The 14,933-nt window shown below is 48.8% G+C and overlaps 1 protein-coding gene across 1 annotated transcript; it reads right to left on the reverse strand.

Moving 5' to 3' along the window:
- Positions 1-4,874: 4,874 nt before the first annotated feature.
- Positions 4,875-12,417, reverse strand: Rnd1 (Rho family GTPase 1). Its single transcript, XM_051160306.1, has 5 exons — positions 12,181-12,417; positions 11,481-11,568; positions 8,439-8,548; positions 7,218-7,352; positions 4,875-5,593 (listed from the first exon to the last, which is right to left on the reverse strand). The coding sequence occupies exons 1-5, from the start codon at positions 12,298-12,300 to the stop codon at positions 5,348-5,350; spliced, it is 699 nt and encodes a 232-aa protein (XP_051016263.1). The 5' UTR covers positions 12,301-12,417; the 3' UTR covers positions 4,875-5,347.
- Positions 12,418-14,933: the final 2,516 nt, after the last annotated feature.

Raw genomic sequence — 14,933 nt, forward strand, 5'->3', positions numbered from 1 at the left:
CTCCAAGCCACTGAATTGAAACGTTTCTCTCATCTGTCCCCAAGCCACCACACTTCCCTCCCTGGTCTCTTCAGAGTGCTACAAGCCACGCACCACCTCTTCTCTCTCCAGGCTCTCCTAGTTATCTCCCTCAGAGTCCTAGACCACACCGCTTTCCGTGCAGAACGGGGCAGGCAGGCTGTTACCAACTGGGAAAGACCACGTCCGCAGGAGGCAATTATCAGTTGTAGAAATACTAAAGCCCAAACTAAAATCCCACAGTTGGGATTAAAATGAAAACTTATTTACATAACATAACTGAGTTTACAAAGAACCTAAAACTTTCCTTACATGCATGCGTATGTGTATTACATGGTGCCCAGGACATAAGGAAACCAGAAGAGGGTTGTCAGATCCCCTTCGAATGGAGTCACAGAGGGTTGTGAGCTGCTGTGTGGGTGCTGTGAATCAAACGGAGGTCTTCTGGAAGAGAAGCCAGTGATTTTTTTTTTTTTTTTTTTTTTTTTTTGAGACAAGGTTTCTCTGTGTTAGCCTTGGCTGTCCTGGACTCACTTTGTAGACCAGGCTGGCCTCAAACTCACAGCAATCCACTTGCCTCTACCTCCCGAGTGCTAGGATTAAAGGTGTGCGCCACCACACCCAGCCATAGCCAGTGCTCTTAACTGCTGAGCTATCCTTCCATGCCCTAAATGAACAATTAAAAAAAAAAAAAAAAGTAAATTGAGACTCAGAAAGATGAAAAGGCTTGTCTTAAGTTTACAGAGACAGGCCTCTAGTACTTTGTATTTCTTACAGCACACATAAGAAGAACACCAATCTTCAAGATATTTGTTGATTTTACTCTTCTAGCTCTCTCACAAATATTTATTCTTATAGTTAAGGACAAGCTAGGCATGGTAGTACATGCCTTTAATCCCAGCACTCGGGAGGCAGAGGCAAGCGGATCTCTGAGTTCAAGGCCAGCCTGGTCTACAAAGCTAGTCCAGGACAGCCAGGGCTGTTACACAGAGAAACCCTGTCTTGAAAAACCAAAATAAAACAAAAACAAAACAAAACAAATAATTAAGGACATAAGAACTTTTGTTTTCAAGACAGGCCTCTCTGTGTAGCCCTGGCTGTCCTGGACTCACTTTGTAGACCAGCCTGGCCTCGAACTCACAGCTATCCACCTGCCTCTGCCTCCTGAGTCTTGGGACTACAGATGTGCTCTATCATGCCCTGGCCATAAGGACTATTGTTGATATGGTTGTGTTGGGTGTCTGGGTGTACGTGTGTGTGTTCTTGTGTATCTGCACGTGGAGGTCACGTGACACCTGCTCTCAGTCTTTGCCTTTCCCCTTGTTTCCACCTCCCGTCTTGCTGTAGAAGCACCGGGACTGCAGACATGCAGCGCGTGCAGCTTTATGCGGGTTCAGGGATTTGAACTCAGACCCTCATGTCTGCAAGGCAAGCACTTTAACCAGTGGGCTACTCTCCAGCCCCTGAGATTATATTTAGTAAGGATCAGAGCTAGTCTCCTACTTAGCAACATAGCTAACAGTAAGGGATATGTGTAATATACTTAACAGTGAGACTTGGTTTAAATTTTGACTCAGTCACTATCAGTATGATCTTCTGCATGTTTTATAGTATACATAATATGCATATTATATGTATTATGCATGTTATAGAATATAAAATTACATAATATATGCTATGTGATATAAATTTATATATAATATATTATGCATATTATATACAATTATATAATATATATTAGCTATGCTATAAAATTTTTGGTATATTACCTATATAATATATTATATATATAGTATATAGGCTTTACTCCTTCTCCACTTATAACACAGAAATAAGGATATTCTTTTCCTTACAGGATGGGCTAGCAAGGAAGTTTAAAGTGTGATTTTCTTTTTTGCCAGGTATGATAATGCATGCACGTAATATCAGCACTTGTGAAGTGAAGGTAGAAGTATCAAAGGTTCAAGATTACCCTTAGCTGTATAGTAAGTTCAAGCTGCATAACAGACAGTAGTGGTGCACACCTTTAATCCCTGCAATGGAGCAGGGTAGAGTGCCAGGCCAGCGTGATCTACAGAGTGCGTTCCAGGACAACCAGGGCTACACAAAGAAACTCTATCTCAAAAAAAAAAAAAAAAAAAAAAAAAAAAAAAGAAGAAGAAGAAAAAGAAGAAGAAGGAGGAGGAGAAAGAAAGAAAGAAAAAGAAAACAAACAAAAAGAAAAACAGACCCAGTCTTAACTCCTACCATCTCTACAAAATAAATAAATAATAAATAAATAGCACGAAAGCATATTATGTTGCCAGATACGGTGACAAATGCCAGCTCCTCAGGAGGCTGACAGGAAAGTATCACTTAAGCCCAGAGTTTGAGTCCATCCTGAGCAATTCAACAAGCACTTCCTCTGAGAGAGACCTCCAGAGAGCAAGACTGAAAGCAGAAAGGTGGGACAAAGGACAAAAGACAGAAGAGAAGAGCAGGAGGATGGAGCCATCCTGAGCTGCAGCATCTGGGCCTGGTGATGGCCACCTGTGATACAGGCAGGAAGTAGGAAGGTCTTTGTGACTTCTAGGTCACCTGCAGTAATATAGTAAGACCCTGTTTCAAAGAAAGTTCTAGAGGTCTAGACCTCTTGGATTTTATCCATGTTGGGATGCTTCATAGCTGCACGGTTTGGGCATATTAATCTCTCTGGACCTCCTTACCTAATCTAATGAAACAGGCAATGCCTCAAAAGGTTATCACAGACATATAAGGACTCTGACACATAGCAAACATGTAACAAATATTAACTAGTTTTGTTTTTGAGGCTAAATTTGATTAGTTAAAGTAGATGCATAAAATGGGGCTGGAGAGGTGGCTCAGCAGTTAAGGGCACCTACTGCTCTTGCAGAAGACCTGAGTTCAACTCTTAGCACCCGCATAGTAGGGCAGCTCATAATTGCCTGTTAGCTCCAGCTCCGGGGGCTGTCTGAGGACACCTGCATTCATGTGAACACACCCACTCACAGACACTCATACACACAAAATTAAAATGAAAGTGCAAGTTTTAAAAAGAAATGTTTATTTATGAGTGTTCTATTTGCATGTTCTTCTGCATGATAGAAGAGGGCAGTAGATCTCATGAAGGATGGTTGGGAGCCACCATGTGGTTGCTGGGAATTGAACTCAGGACCTCTGGAAGAGCAGCCAGTGCTCTTAACCTCTGCTGAGCCATCTCTCCAGCTCCATAGTAAGTTTTTAAAATTATGGTTTTTTTTTATTTTGTGCATGTTATTATTTTATGCACAGGCGTGCTGTCTGTGTATGCACCACATGCATGTGGTGCACATGGTGGCCAGAAGAGGACATAACATCCTCTGGAACTGCAGTTACAGAGAGTTGTGAGCCACTGTGTGGGAGCTGGGAACAGAGTCCTCTGCAAAAATAAGAATTGCTCTTAAGCCCTGGGCCATCTGTCCAGTCCCAATAATAACCTTTAATTTTATTACTATTCTATGAACCTTGGCAAACAAGAGCTGAATCACTGAGGAAGAGACGCTAAACCTCTTAAGAACTGGAAAATCAATAACAAAGGTCACCTCTCCTTGAACTCAGGAAATGGGAATCCCGGGTGCTTTCCCTGAGTTTTGAACTAGTCTATGCAGCACCCACTGGGAGAGGGACTCAGCAGCTTGATCCTCTATTTGAGGCGAGCCCTCTCTCTCCTTCAGTCTCTGTAAGGCCGTGGTTCTCAACCTGTGGGTCATGACCCCTTTGCGGTTGTATATCTGATATTTACATTATAATTTGTAGCAATAGCAAAAATCACAGTTATGAAGTAGTGACAAAAGTAACTTTATAGCTGGGGGTCACCACAACGTGAGGAAGTGTATTTCAAGGTTGCAGCATTAGGAAGGCTGAGAACCACTGCTTTAGGGGAGTGGTCATCTACATGAAGTGATGTTACCCAGAGGACACTCAGCAACATCTAAGGACATTTCTGGCTGTCACAACTGGAGGATGCTACTGTCATCCAGAACCAGGGATGCCAGGGCTGTTGCTGAACAGCATACACACAGAGGATAGCCTCTTACAAAAAAACATCCTCCCGAGCTGGGCGTGGTGGCGCTCACCTTTAATCCCAGCACTCAGGAGGCAGAGGCAGGTGGATCTCTGAGAGTTCGAGGCCAGCCTGGTCTACAAAGCGAGTCCAGGACTGCCAAGGTTACACAGAGAGACCCTGTCTCGAAAAACCAAAATACGCCCCCCCCAAAAACAAAACAAAAAACCACACTGTCAGCATCCTGGGGTATGCCATGAGGAGCCCTACTCCAGGCGTGAGGAGCTCTTTCTTGCCTTAGCAGGATGTGAGTGACATTCGGAGAAGTGGGGCTAGGGGACCACGGAGATAGACACCATTCAAACTCACAGGAAGGGATTCAAGACCGCTTTTCCCTGCTCATCAGTTGCCAAAAAAATAAATCAAACAGCAACAAAGAACAATCAACGTCTTCATATGTTATATTTCATTAATAAATAGGTTTTCTTCTTTAAACACAGAACATATAACAGATTGAAGCGCTCCCCCCCTCCCCCCAGTTCCAAAGACAAGAGTCTAGAAAACGAATGCCAACTGTTCCGCCCTAAGGGCAGGAAAGTCTGGTGACCCCCCCCCATCAGTCCTGCCCCTGCAGCACCACCACCCCCACATTCTGCAAGAGAAGGGGGTCTGGGGCTTCTCCCTTGGGCCCTGGGGACTTGAGTGAGAGGCCTGTGAATGTCGCGTGTGTGTGATGTCGCTCTCCATGACGCATGGGCTATGCAAAGATGAGGCTTCCTTTTAGCTCCGCTTGGCCCTCGCCCTCCTGCTCTCAGTTATGAAGCACCCGGGCTAAGCCCCCAAGGGAGCTACCTCTGGGCTTTCCAACTCTCCAGTCCGCTGCCACCTCTTAAAGGGGAAGAGAAGGGCTCGAGGACCCCTCCCACCCCAGGCCTACATGGGAACGCTGCTGTGTGGAAGAGGCGTGACGCTGAAGGCGAGGCCAGCATGTCCCCATCTCCCCAGCGCCCTTCCTTCCTCTAGAGTAGGGGGACGCTGGGGCAACTACCCCCTCCACAGCCTAGTGCCTGGCTTTGGGTGTGATGGTTCTTGCTTCGTGTCAGGCCCTCCTGCCAGGCCTGGCCATCCTCGTCAGTCCCATTCCTGTCTCCTTAAGCCCTCACTGTGGCCATCTGAAAAAGTCACATCCCGTGTCTCAAACTGTCTCATCCTCCCTCTCCCCGTGCCTCTGCACCCCAAGGGAGGAAGTGGGGGGCTGTCTCCTCCCCCCCGCCTCCGGCTCCAGCTTCACATAATGGAACAGCTTTTGGCCTTTTCCTTCTTGAATGTAGAAGAGATGAGTTCAGAGCGACTGGGGAGGTGGAGTAGTCGTTTGGAGAGGCTGCGGACAGGGCTCTTGGGAGGCACCAGGCTGGGCTTGTTCAGACACACCATGGATGCCGTCCGGAAGATACTGTGGATGCTCTTCTCTGAGGTGAAGGCGGAGCCCTCCAGGTAGAGTTCTGCACCCAACTGCTTGGCTATCGCACAGCCCTGTGGGAAGGGTGAGGTCATTAACGCAGTGGCCTAAAAATGCCTAGGAAACGCCAAGGCATTGCATGTATCACACCTCAGGGCTATTCCAGACGGACACCCCACTGCGGCCAGTATTCCTGGAGCTAAAGACTAGGTGCACTCTAGAATCACCTACAGCATTTTCAAAAGCGAATTGATGCCAAACCACGTACAGTAGGTGTCTGGGATGCTAGTGTGCTTGCAGCCCTGGGTTCCGTCAACACTAGCATTTAAACAGGTTCTCTCTGTTTAGGCCTGGCTGGCCTTGAATTCAGAGATCCGCCTGTGTCTGTCTGCCTCCCAAGTGCTGGGATTAAAGGTGTGCGCCACCAAGCCTGGCTCTTTTGTTTGTTTTTTGAGACAGGGTTTCTCTGTGTAGCCTTGGCTGTCCTTGACTCGCTTTGTAGACCAGGCTGGCCTCGAACTCACAGCCTGCCTCTGCCTCCCGAGTTGCTGGGATTAGAGACGTACGCCACCACTGCCCAGCTACCACGCCCAGTTCTTAAACACTTCTAAATGTATTTATTTCGTGTGAGTGTGTGTTTGTCTATGTGCATATTTATGCCTCAGCATCCATGTGGAGATCAGAGGACAATTGTGGAAATCAGTTCTCTCCTGCCACCCTGTGGGTCTCAAGGAACAAACTCAAGCCAAGAGTGAGGGCCCTCACTCCTAACCCATCTCAACAGCCTCCTGTATTTTTAAGGTGATTCTAATAAGAGATATTGGCAGCCTTTTTATTTTGGTTTTTCGAGACAGGGTTTCTCTGTGTAGCCTTGGCTGTCCTGGACTCACTTTGTAGACCAGGCTGGCCTCAAACTTACAATGATCCGCCTGCCTCTGCCTCCTGAGTGCTGGGATTAAAGACATGAGCCACCACGCCCGGCTTGGCAGACATTCTTATACTCCTGCGTGCATTAAAAATTATCGCTGGGGCTGGTGAGATGGCTCAGCAAAGAGAAGCACTTGCCACCAAGCTTGACAGCCTGAATTTAATCCCAGAAACCCATGTGGTAGAAGGAAAGAACCAACTCCTAAAACTCCATACATGGCATGCCATGCATCACTCACACAATTGAATAATTAAAAATTATCCTTGGGTCCTATTATAAAAAGGCCGATTTCCATATCATTCTCCCAGAGTTATTTTATAGGCATGAAACCTGGAATTCAAAATTCTAACAATTACTTTTTCGTTTGTTCTTTTTTTTTTTTTTTTGAGACTGAGCCTTATTATGGAGCCTGGCTGTCCTCACACTTGGAATCCTTCTGCCTCCACCTCATGAGTTCTGGGATTACAGACTACATCCAGCTCTAACAAGCATCTTTAATGAGTCTGGTGCATATGGTTTACAAAAAAAAAGTTAAGAATGCTGGCGCACAACCAGAAGAAGCTCAAAGGCCAACCTATAGCAGGGCTTTAAGGAAACAAGCTCCTGCTCCTACAACCTAGGCAACAGTTGACTGTTTTATAGCTAGCCCTCTAATACCATCTTCTCCTATAGAAAGGGTTTAATCAAAGCCATAGCTCCACCCTCCGTTATACACTCACACGCCAAACACACGCATGCACGCACTCAAGTGTGCACGTGCACACACGCACCTGTTCATAGGAGATGGGTGCCTGCTTCTGGTGGGACAGTTCCATTAGAGTGCTCAGGTCTGTTCGCAGGTCTGTCTTGCAGCCAATAAGCAATACACGTGTGCTGGGGCAATAGTCTAGGATTTCTGTTCTCCACTGAGGAGTGGAGCGAGAAGGCAGGTGGAAGGGAAGCGAAGTCAGTGGCAGACAGATACAGAAGTCCAGCTGGCAACACCCAGCACATCGCTCAGATTCTCAGATGCCAGCTCTCCCTGTGAGTCACAGCGTCTCTGCTGCACTAATTACATCATCTTCCTGCCCAGGAGGCCCTTGGTGGCACCATTGTGATAACCCAGAGCCTTGCTCTTCAGTCACTAAAGGGAGCACAGGCTAAGTCTCTCACTCCCTGCCATACAGAGAAGACATGGATCTATCTTCTTTCTCTATCAAATGACAAACAAGCCCTACATGCCAGTAGAGAGGTTACCTCTTTGCTGAGGAGCTAGGCATGTCCCAAAGTATTTCTCAGGTGTAGGCAGACCTCACCCCTCAGACCTGACACTTCCGCCAGCTGTTGAGGCCTGGCCTGCCTGACTCAGTGGACCCAGGATCACAGTCCACTTAAGTTGCTCCCAAAAGGCCCCATTCTTCACACCACCAGAAGGTTCTCTGAGCCCTCAGCATCCCCTCAGTCCCCCCCACCCCGAACTGGGCCTCAGGGAAAGTTGTATGGGATGAAGAGAAAACAGAAGGCTGAGGTGAAGGAGACCCAGAGCCACAGCCAATGGTAAGGCCTCAAGCAAAACAATTCTCTCACAGCTGGTAGACAGGAGGACTGTGGGACAAGGCTCCTTCTTGTTCTTTTTTTTTTTTTTTTCTTTTTTCTTCGAGACAGGGTTTTTCTGTGTAACCTTGGCTGTCTTGTAATTCACTCTGTAGACCAGGCTGGCCTTGAACTCAGAGATCCACCTGCCTCCGCCTCCCGAGTGCTGGGATTAAAGGTGTGCTCCACCACTGCCCGGCTGTTCCTTCTTCTGGGTAGAAACTATATACCAACCCCCCACCCCACCCCATTCTGGGCGTGGAACTGTCTATCAACTGAGATTCCTTCTCAGCCCTGTTTTACTTTTATTTGGAGACAGGGTCTCACTCAGCTGCCTGGTCTTGACCTCCATAGCCCAAGCTGAACTTGAACTTAAGATCCTCCTGCTAAAAGCGCCACTGCCTCTGGCTCAGCCTTACCTTCTTCAGTGCACTCTCCATAGTCTCTGGGCGGCTGATATCAAAGCACAGTAACACCGCATCTGAGTCGCTGTAGCAGAGTGGGCGGACATTGTCATAGTAAGGAGAGCCTGGCATGAGGGGAGAAGAGCTGAGAGTGAGCCAACCATGCCATCTCCCCGCGCCCCCCATAGGCCTAAACCTAGCATCCCTGGGGAATGTAATTCTCAGTCCCTTAGCTTAGCATCCAGCTGTGTCCGGGGCCTGGTGCTGCTGCAGAGAAGCTTGGGATGCCAGAAAGCTAGCCAGAAACACCTTTTCCCTTGGTTCTAAAAGAGGGGAAACAAATGGGGTAGAGGTCACATCTGAGTTTCCTACAGTGGGTTTACTCTACTCAGCCCTGGAGTCCCAGAAGATGCCGCCTGTACCAATGGAGAGGTGAGTGCTTGCTTGAGGATCCCTCCACATGATCCTGCCTGCTGCCTAGCCTCGGTTCCATGCTTCTGCTCTAGGGTCTCCAATGAAGAACCATCCCTGCCCGTTACATAACCAGCTGGCTGCCCTGGTTCTTTACCTCCAGGTCAGAACTTCAGGAGGCTGATGGGGCAGAGAGAGCATCCAGGATTTGGCATTTTACTCCTCCGTTACCCACCCAAGTCAGCTTACACTGAAAAGGGCAAAGGGAATACTGTGGGAATACTGTGCCACCCCCCTTCCCACCCCTAACCCCTCAGATCTCAGGGAGGCAGTCTCAAAGACAGGCAACACCCATAGCTGTGGAATTTGAGGCAAGAGCAAGGTTCCTTGGTGGACAGGAGGAAGGGGCGATTCAGGCCCGGGGTCTGATGGGGTGAATGCTAGGAGCTGAGCCCCCTCCACCCCAGTAAGGAGCAGGAGCAGATTTGGAATCCAGACAATCCGTGCTTAGAATAGCAAGCAGCCCCTCTCCCTGTACTGCAATCACCATGGAAACTGGGGGGAATCCAAGCTGAGGTGGGGGTGTCGGTCATAAAAAAAAAAAAGAAGAAGAAGAAGTAAGGGGGAGTTGGGATAGCTGCTTGCTCCTTCAGTAATCCACCCCCATCTCTTACTGAGGCAAGGTGGGGGTAGGCCGACAACAGCACTGAGGCAGGGGAGCGCTGCAGTACTGGGGGAGGGAGGGGAGCAGGTCTCCATTTTGGCTCCAAGCAATCCCCCTCCCCTAAAACCAGTAAGAGAATAACAGAATCAGAGTCAGCCGTGGCCCAGAGGTAGAGAAGCTCGGTCCCACACACCACCGTGTCCCTCTATCCTTACACGAAGGATAACGGATTGCCTTCATCGCTTTGAAATGAGGTGGTAGGGTGGGACCTGGGGTAGAAAGACCACACTTGCTGGTTTTCCATTATCTGGGCTGGAGATTCAAGGGCTGTGAGAGGAGGGGGTGGGGGGGGGGAAGCCGGGAGGGAGGGCGGGCGGTAATGAAAAGAGATGAGCCGCAGCAAGGTTCAGGGACGATTGGAAGGTGGGAGGGTACAGCAGGAGGGGAAAAAAAAACCATACATCATGCAGCCACGCTGCATTCTGGGCCAATCCGGCCAGCATAACACAGTCCAGGGTAACCAGAACCCCGACTCCCCTCTCCTGAAACTGCAGCAGAGGACCATGCACCAGCCTGAAGCATTTTGGTTTGGGAGAGAGCAAAGGCAGTATCTATCATTTTCTGTCTGCCCACCCCAGGACCCCCAGTCCTCCCAGACCTCAAAACTGGAGAACAGGAACACGACTCCCCCTGAGAAGTGGGGTGGCATATTTATCAGACATGCCTTAGTGATTTACAGTTTCTCTTTAAACTTAGCTTAAGCACGTAGGGAAAAGAGAGAAAGAGAGAGAGAGAGAGAGAGAGAGAGAGAGAGAGAGAGAGAGAGAGAGAAATTGGTAAAGCATGGATTTTCTTTTCTTTCTCATATTGCTGGCTCTTACTCTTTAATTATGTCTGAGACAAACTGTTAAAAAGAGGGCCTGGGTAGATAAAGTGGGAAGGGCTCAGAAGCAAAGCAAACCTTAGCTGAGCTCAAAGGGCTTGGGGGTGCAGAGTGGGAACCACACTGCTATCTACATTCCTAAAGGACTGGCATCTCCAACTCATCCCAGCACAGGGAGAACCCGTCAGAACTAAATCCCATGCACCCCACTGGACACTAACCCAAACGTGCCCTACATTCACGGTCCCCCCCACCCTCCAAAACATCGATGATGCATCGCTTCGTCTCCAAGCCTCTGAGCCGCAGCCTCTGACGAGAGGGCTGAGTTGCGGCAAGCAGACAGCAGTGGCCTGAGAGGGAGTGCAGGAGAGAGAGATTCCATCCCAAGCAGGCGCCTCCTCGCTGCCACACTACGGCTGCCTTTAGCCCCGACCTCTCACTTAACTTGCTTTGGAGAACAGGGGTTGGGGAGAGAATATGTATGTGTGAGAGAGAGGATGGGGGGGCCAGAGGGAGGGAGAGACGGACAGACAGACAGACAGACAGACACACACACCACACACACACACAGAAACAGACAGACAGACGGACGAATGGACGGATGGACAGACAGACAGACACACAGAGACAGACAGACAGACAGACAGACACACAGAGACAGACAGACAGACAGACAGACGGACGGACGGACAGACACAAACACAGAGAGAGAGACAGACAGACAGACAGACAGACACACACACACACACACACAGAGAGAGAGAGAGAGAGAGAGAGAGAGAGAGAGAGAGAGAGAGAGAGAGGGAGAGGCAACCTGCTGGTCCTCCCTGGGAGTACTCAGGGGTCCCTTTACCTCACCGTCCCAGCCCTCTGAAAAATGGAAGTAGACCAGAGTGGCTCTTAGGTTTGTCCACTGCTTTCCCGGGTCATCTAAAAGTGTGGATGCCCTACCCAAAGAATCTTTACATCTCTTCTTTTGGTTTCCTGACAAGCACTTCCATCCTCAAAGGTGGATAGAGTTTTTCCTATCACCACCTAAAAAAGCAGCAGCTGCAGTTAGCCAGGGAAGGTAGGATGCTATATTGGGGTACAGTCTTACCTGAGGTATCCCAGAGACTAAGCTCCACTCTCTGTTCCTCCGTCTCCAGACAGGCTGTGTAATTCTCAAACACCGTAGGCACATAGGTCTGTGAGGAGAGAGGGATCTTTCGCACCTGGGCACTCGTGCCCTCAGAACCCCACACCTAGTGTTGGCTACACAAGCAGCCACTCAGACATGCGCTGAAACATTGGAGTGTCAGATGAGGAGGAGCGGGAGGAGAGGATCCATGGGGAACTGACTGGCCTTCGCTCTCCAGCCTGGGACAAGCCCCCCACATCCTGCCTGGTCTGAGACACATCATTCACGCTTTCATTCCAGATTCGGATCCCCCTCCCTTTTTTTTCAGAGCCACAAGCCAATTCTAATCGCTGTGTTCTCCCCTCTAGTCTCTTGGCACAGGTGAACAGCCGAAACAGAAGAAGCCTGCCGGGGCCACCCTCATAGAACCTTACAGGAGGGGCAGGCAGGTACTGCGTCAAGAATAAAGCTCAGGCTCTCCTGATCCTCCAGGTCTCAGGGATGAAGGAAAGTGGGAGGGGATGTGATGGGTAAAGAGGTGAGGAGGAGCGACCGGGCGGCAGAAGTGGGTCAGGTCTCTGGGGAAGCAAGGCAGGGCAGTCCTCTAGCCAAAAGGCAGGGCAGGGTGGGGCGGCCTGAGGATGGAGGAGATGGCTCTCCTGGCCAGCGGGTAGCTCACCTCGGGATAGCAGTCTTTCGCTAACACCTGTAACATCGCGGTCTTCCCGCACTGCACGTCCCCCACCAGCACGAGCTTACATCTGACCACCACCGGCTGCGGCGCCCGTCTCTCCTTCATAGCTGCAGCCTCGGAGGGACCTGGAGTCGGGTTCAGCGAGGAGGAAGGTCGCGCCTGACGTATCCGAACTGGCGACTAGATCCCGGTTCCCTGCCTGCCTCCAACTGAGGCGGAGGCCAGCCAAGCCCCCATTATATATCCCAGACGGAGCCAATCACAAGAGGAGGCGGACTCTGCCGAAGCCAATCCCTACGGTGGGATCCCCTGCAGCAGCCAATAATAGGGGACTCTGAGTCAGCGCCCTCTTCCTCCCTTCCCTTTCTGTTAAAGCTGCACCATTGCTTCCTCTTGGAGGGGGATTCCCACACTTTTTGTGTTGCTGTTAGGAGGTCGGGAGGAGACTGGAAGTAAAGCTAAGTGACCTTTGAATGTCCGTGTGTTCGACCAAGACCCATAAAGAGCTGTGGGATCAGAAAGCGATGGCTGCGGGGTCTGTTCCAGGAAGACAGCAGGGCCTGCCTAAACAGTGGACAGGTGGCATCTCTCGGGGAGAAGGTGGCCCAGAGATCTCTGACTCCTTAATTCTATGTAGTCTATCCACATTGGTTCCACTTCTGGCTTCTCCTTCTAATAGACCTCCTACTGTCCCTCTTTTCCAGCCCAGCTCCGTTCTTCAGGGATCAACGTCCCCAAAACAAGACAGAAAGAAAGAAAGAAAGAAAGAAAGAAAGAAAGAAAGAGAAAAAATACAGCTCTGGACCCAGAGATAGGCACAGGAAACAAATGAGGGACTCTTGCAAGTAGGAATAGAGGGAGAACTGCCAAACAAGCTGCTTTCTGGTTTCTATTGGCCAGGAGGCTGTTCGCCCCAGGAGGCTTAGTGGGCAGCGCATCAAGGTGTTTTGTTCTGTGGCCTGGCTTTAGCTTCCTGGGTGAATCAGTGCAGGTCTAGTGGCAGGCCCATACCAGCTGACTCTGACGCACTAATGTGTGTCAACTGGTGAAAGTCCAGCCTGGGAGCCAGGACCTGGGCCTTAGGGACTAGGAAGTGGAAGACAATCTGCATACCCGCTCTTGCCTTCAGAGCCTGCCTCCGCCTCTCAAGTGCCGGGATTAAAGGCACGTACCACCCTTTCTCAAAACAAAACAAAAGCTGTGTTCCTAAAGCTATCTTGTGGGTCACATGCTTGTGAGTTGTGCTGGGGAAACACATTGTATGTGGATGTTCAGGAGGCCTGAGTGCAGGTGCTAGCTTCGCGCTGGAATTTCGTTAGGAAGAGGTTTTTTGTTTGTTTGTTTGTTTGTTTGTTTTTTCTTTTTACCTCTGCTTTGCAATTAGGTTCCCTTTCCAACTTTTCATTTTTGTTTGTTCATGGTTTGGTTTTCGCCATTTTCTCATCATGTAACTGGCTGGGTTGGTACTAGATATGTGGACCGGACTGGTTTTGTTTGGTTTTGAGCCAGGGTCTCACTGTAGCCCAGATTGGCCTCAAATTCAGAGCAATTCTCCTGCCTCAGCCTCTCATTACTTGGATTACAAGTGTCTCCACTGTGCCCAGCTCTAATTTTTTTTTTAATTACATTTTTCTTAGTTATTATACTTAGGGGAGGAGTGGGACTCACTCATGCCATTATGTGGAGGTCACAGAGTCCTTGCAGGAGTCTCTCCCACCACACACCACCTTGTGATGAATGCTTGAGGCAGTCCTGTTGATCCATTTACCACCCAGAAGTTCCTATCTTTGTTTAAACTTCTTCAAAATGTCTTTATTTAAAACTCTGTAGCCAGAATAATATGTTTATAAGATGGATGTCCCCTGGTGAGACTAGGGACATTTCAAACAAGGTAAAAATTGAAACCATTAAACCAGGACATGGTGGTCCATGCCTTTAATCCTAGTGCTAGGAGGCAGAGGCACGTGGATCTTTTAAGCCAGGGTGAAAGAAACCAGTTAAAGGGGAGCTGGAGAGATGGCTCAGAAGTTCAGAGCACTGGCTGCTCTTCTAGAGGTTCTGAGTTCAATTCCCAGTGGTTCTGAGTTCAATTCCCAGCACCCACATGGTGGCTCACAGCCATCTATAATGTGATCTAATGCCCTCTTCTGACGTGCAGGCAGAGCACTGTATAAATTATAAATAAATAAATAAATAAATAAATAAACAAAACAATTTTAAAAAAGAAATCAGTTAAAAATACAACATATTATGATACATTTACACAAAGTCTTCAAAACAGGCAAATCCAGTGAGGTGGAAGGACAAGCAGGGCAGTGAGATGACTCAGCTGGTGAAGGCTCTTGCCACAGAGTCTGACAACTTGGGTTTGACCCCCCCAAGACCCACATGGTGGAGAAAGAGAATAGACTCCTGCAGATTGCTCTCTGATTTATACATGTGCGCACATGTGAGCATACACACCACACACACACATGCACACACACATACACACACACAAAATAAATAAATATGTTGTGATAAAGTGTTAAAAGAAAGCAGATTAGAAGCCTCTGAGGGTGCTAGAGTAGAAAGGGTGATTACAAATCCACCGAATCACACAGCTTAAACTGGCGAGCTGTTATAATGCCCAAGTTGTGAAACCCCCAAAGACCACCAGGAATCAGCTGGATGCAAATCACACAGGGCCTCATTTATTTTAAGCTCAGAGCCTGGACTGTCAGTCCCCTCGTGAGGAG

This window comes from Acomys russatus, chromosome 17 (genome assembly GCF_903995435.1).
Source record: "Acomys russatus chromosome 17, mAcoRus1.1, whole genome shotgun sequence".
Taxonomy (NCBI): domain Eukaryota; kingdom Metazoa; phylum Chordata; class Mammalia; order Rodentia; family Muridae; genus Acomys; species Acomys russatus.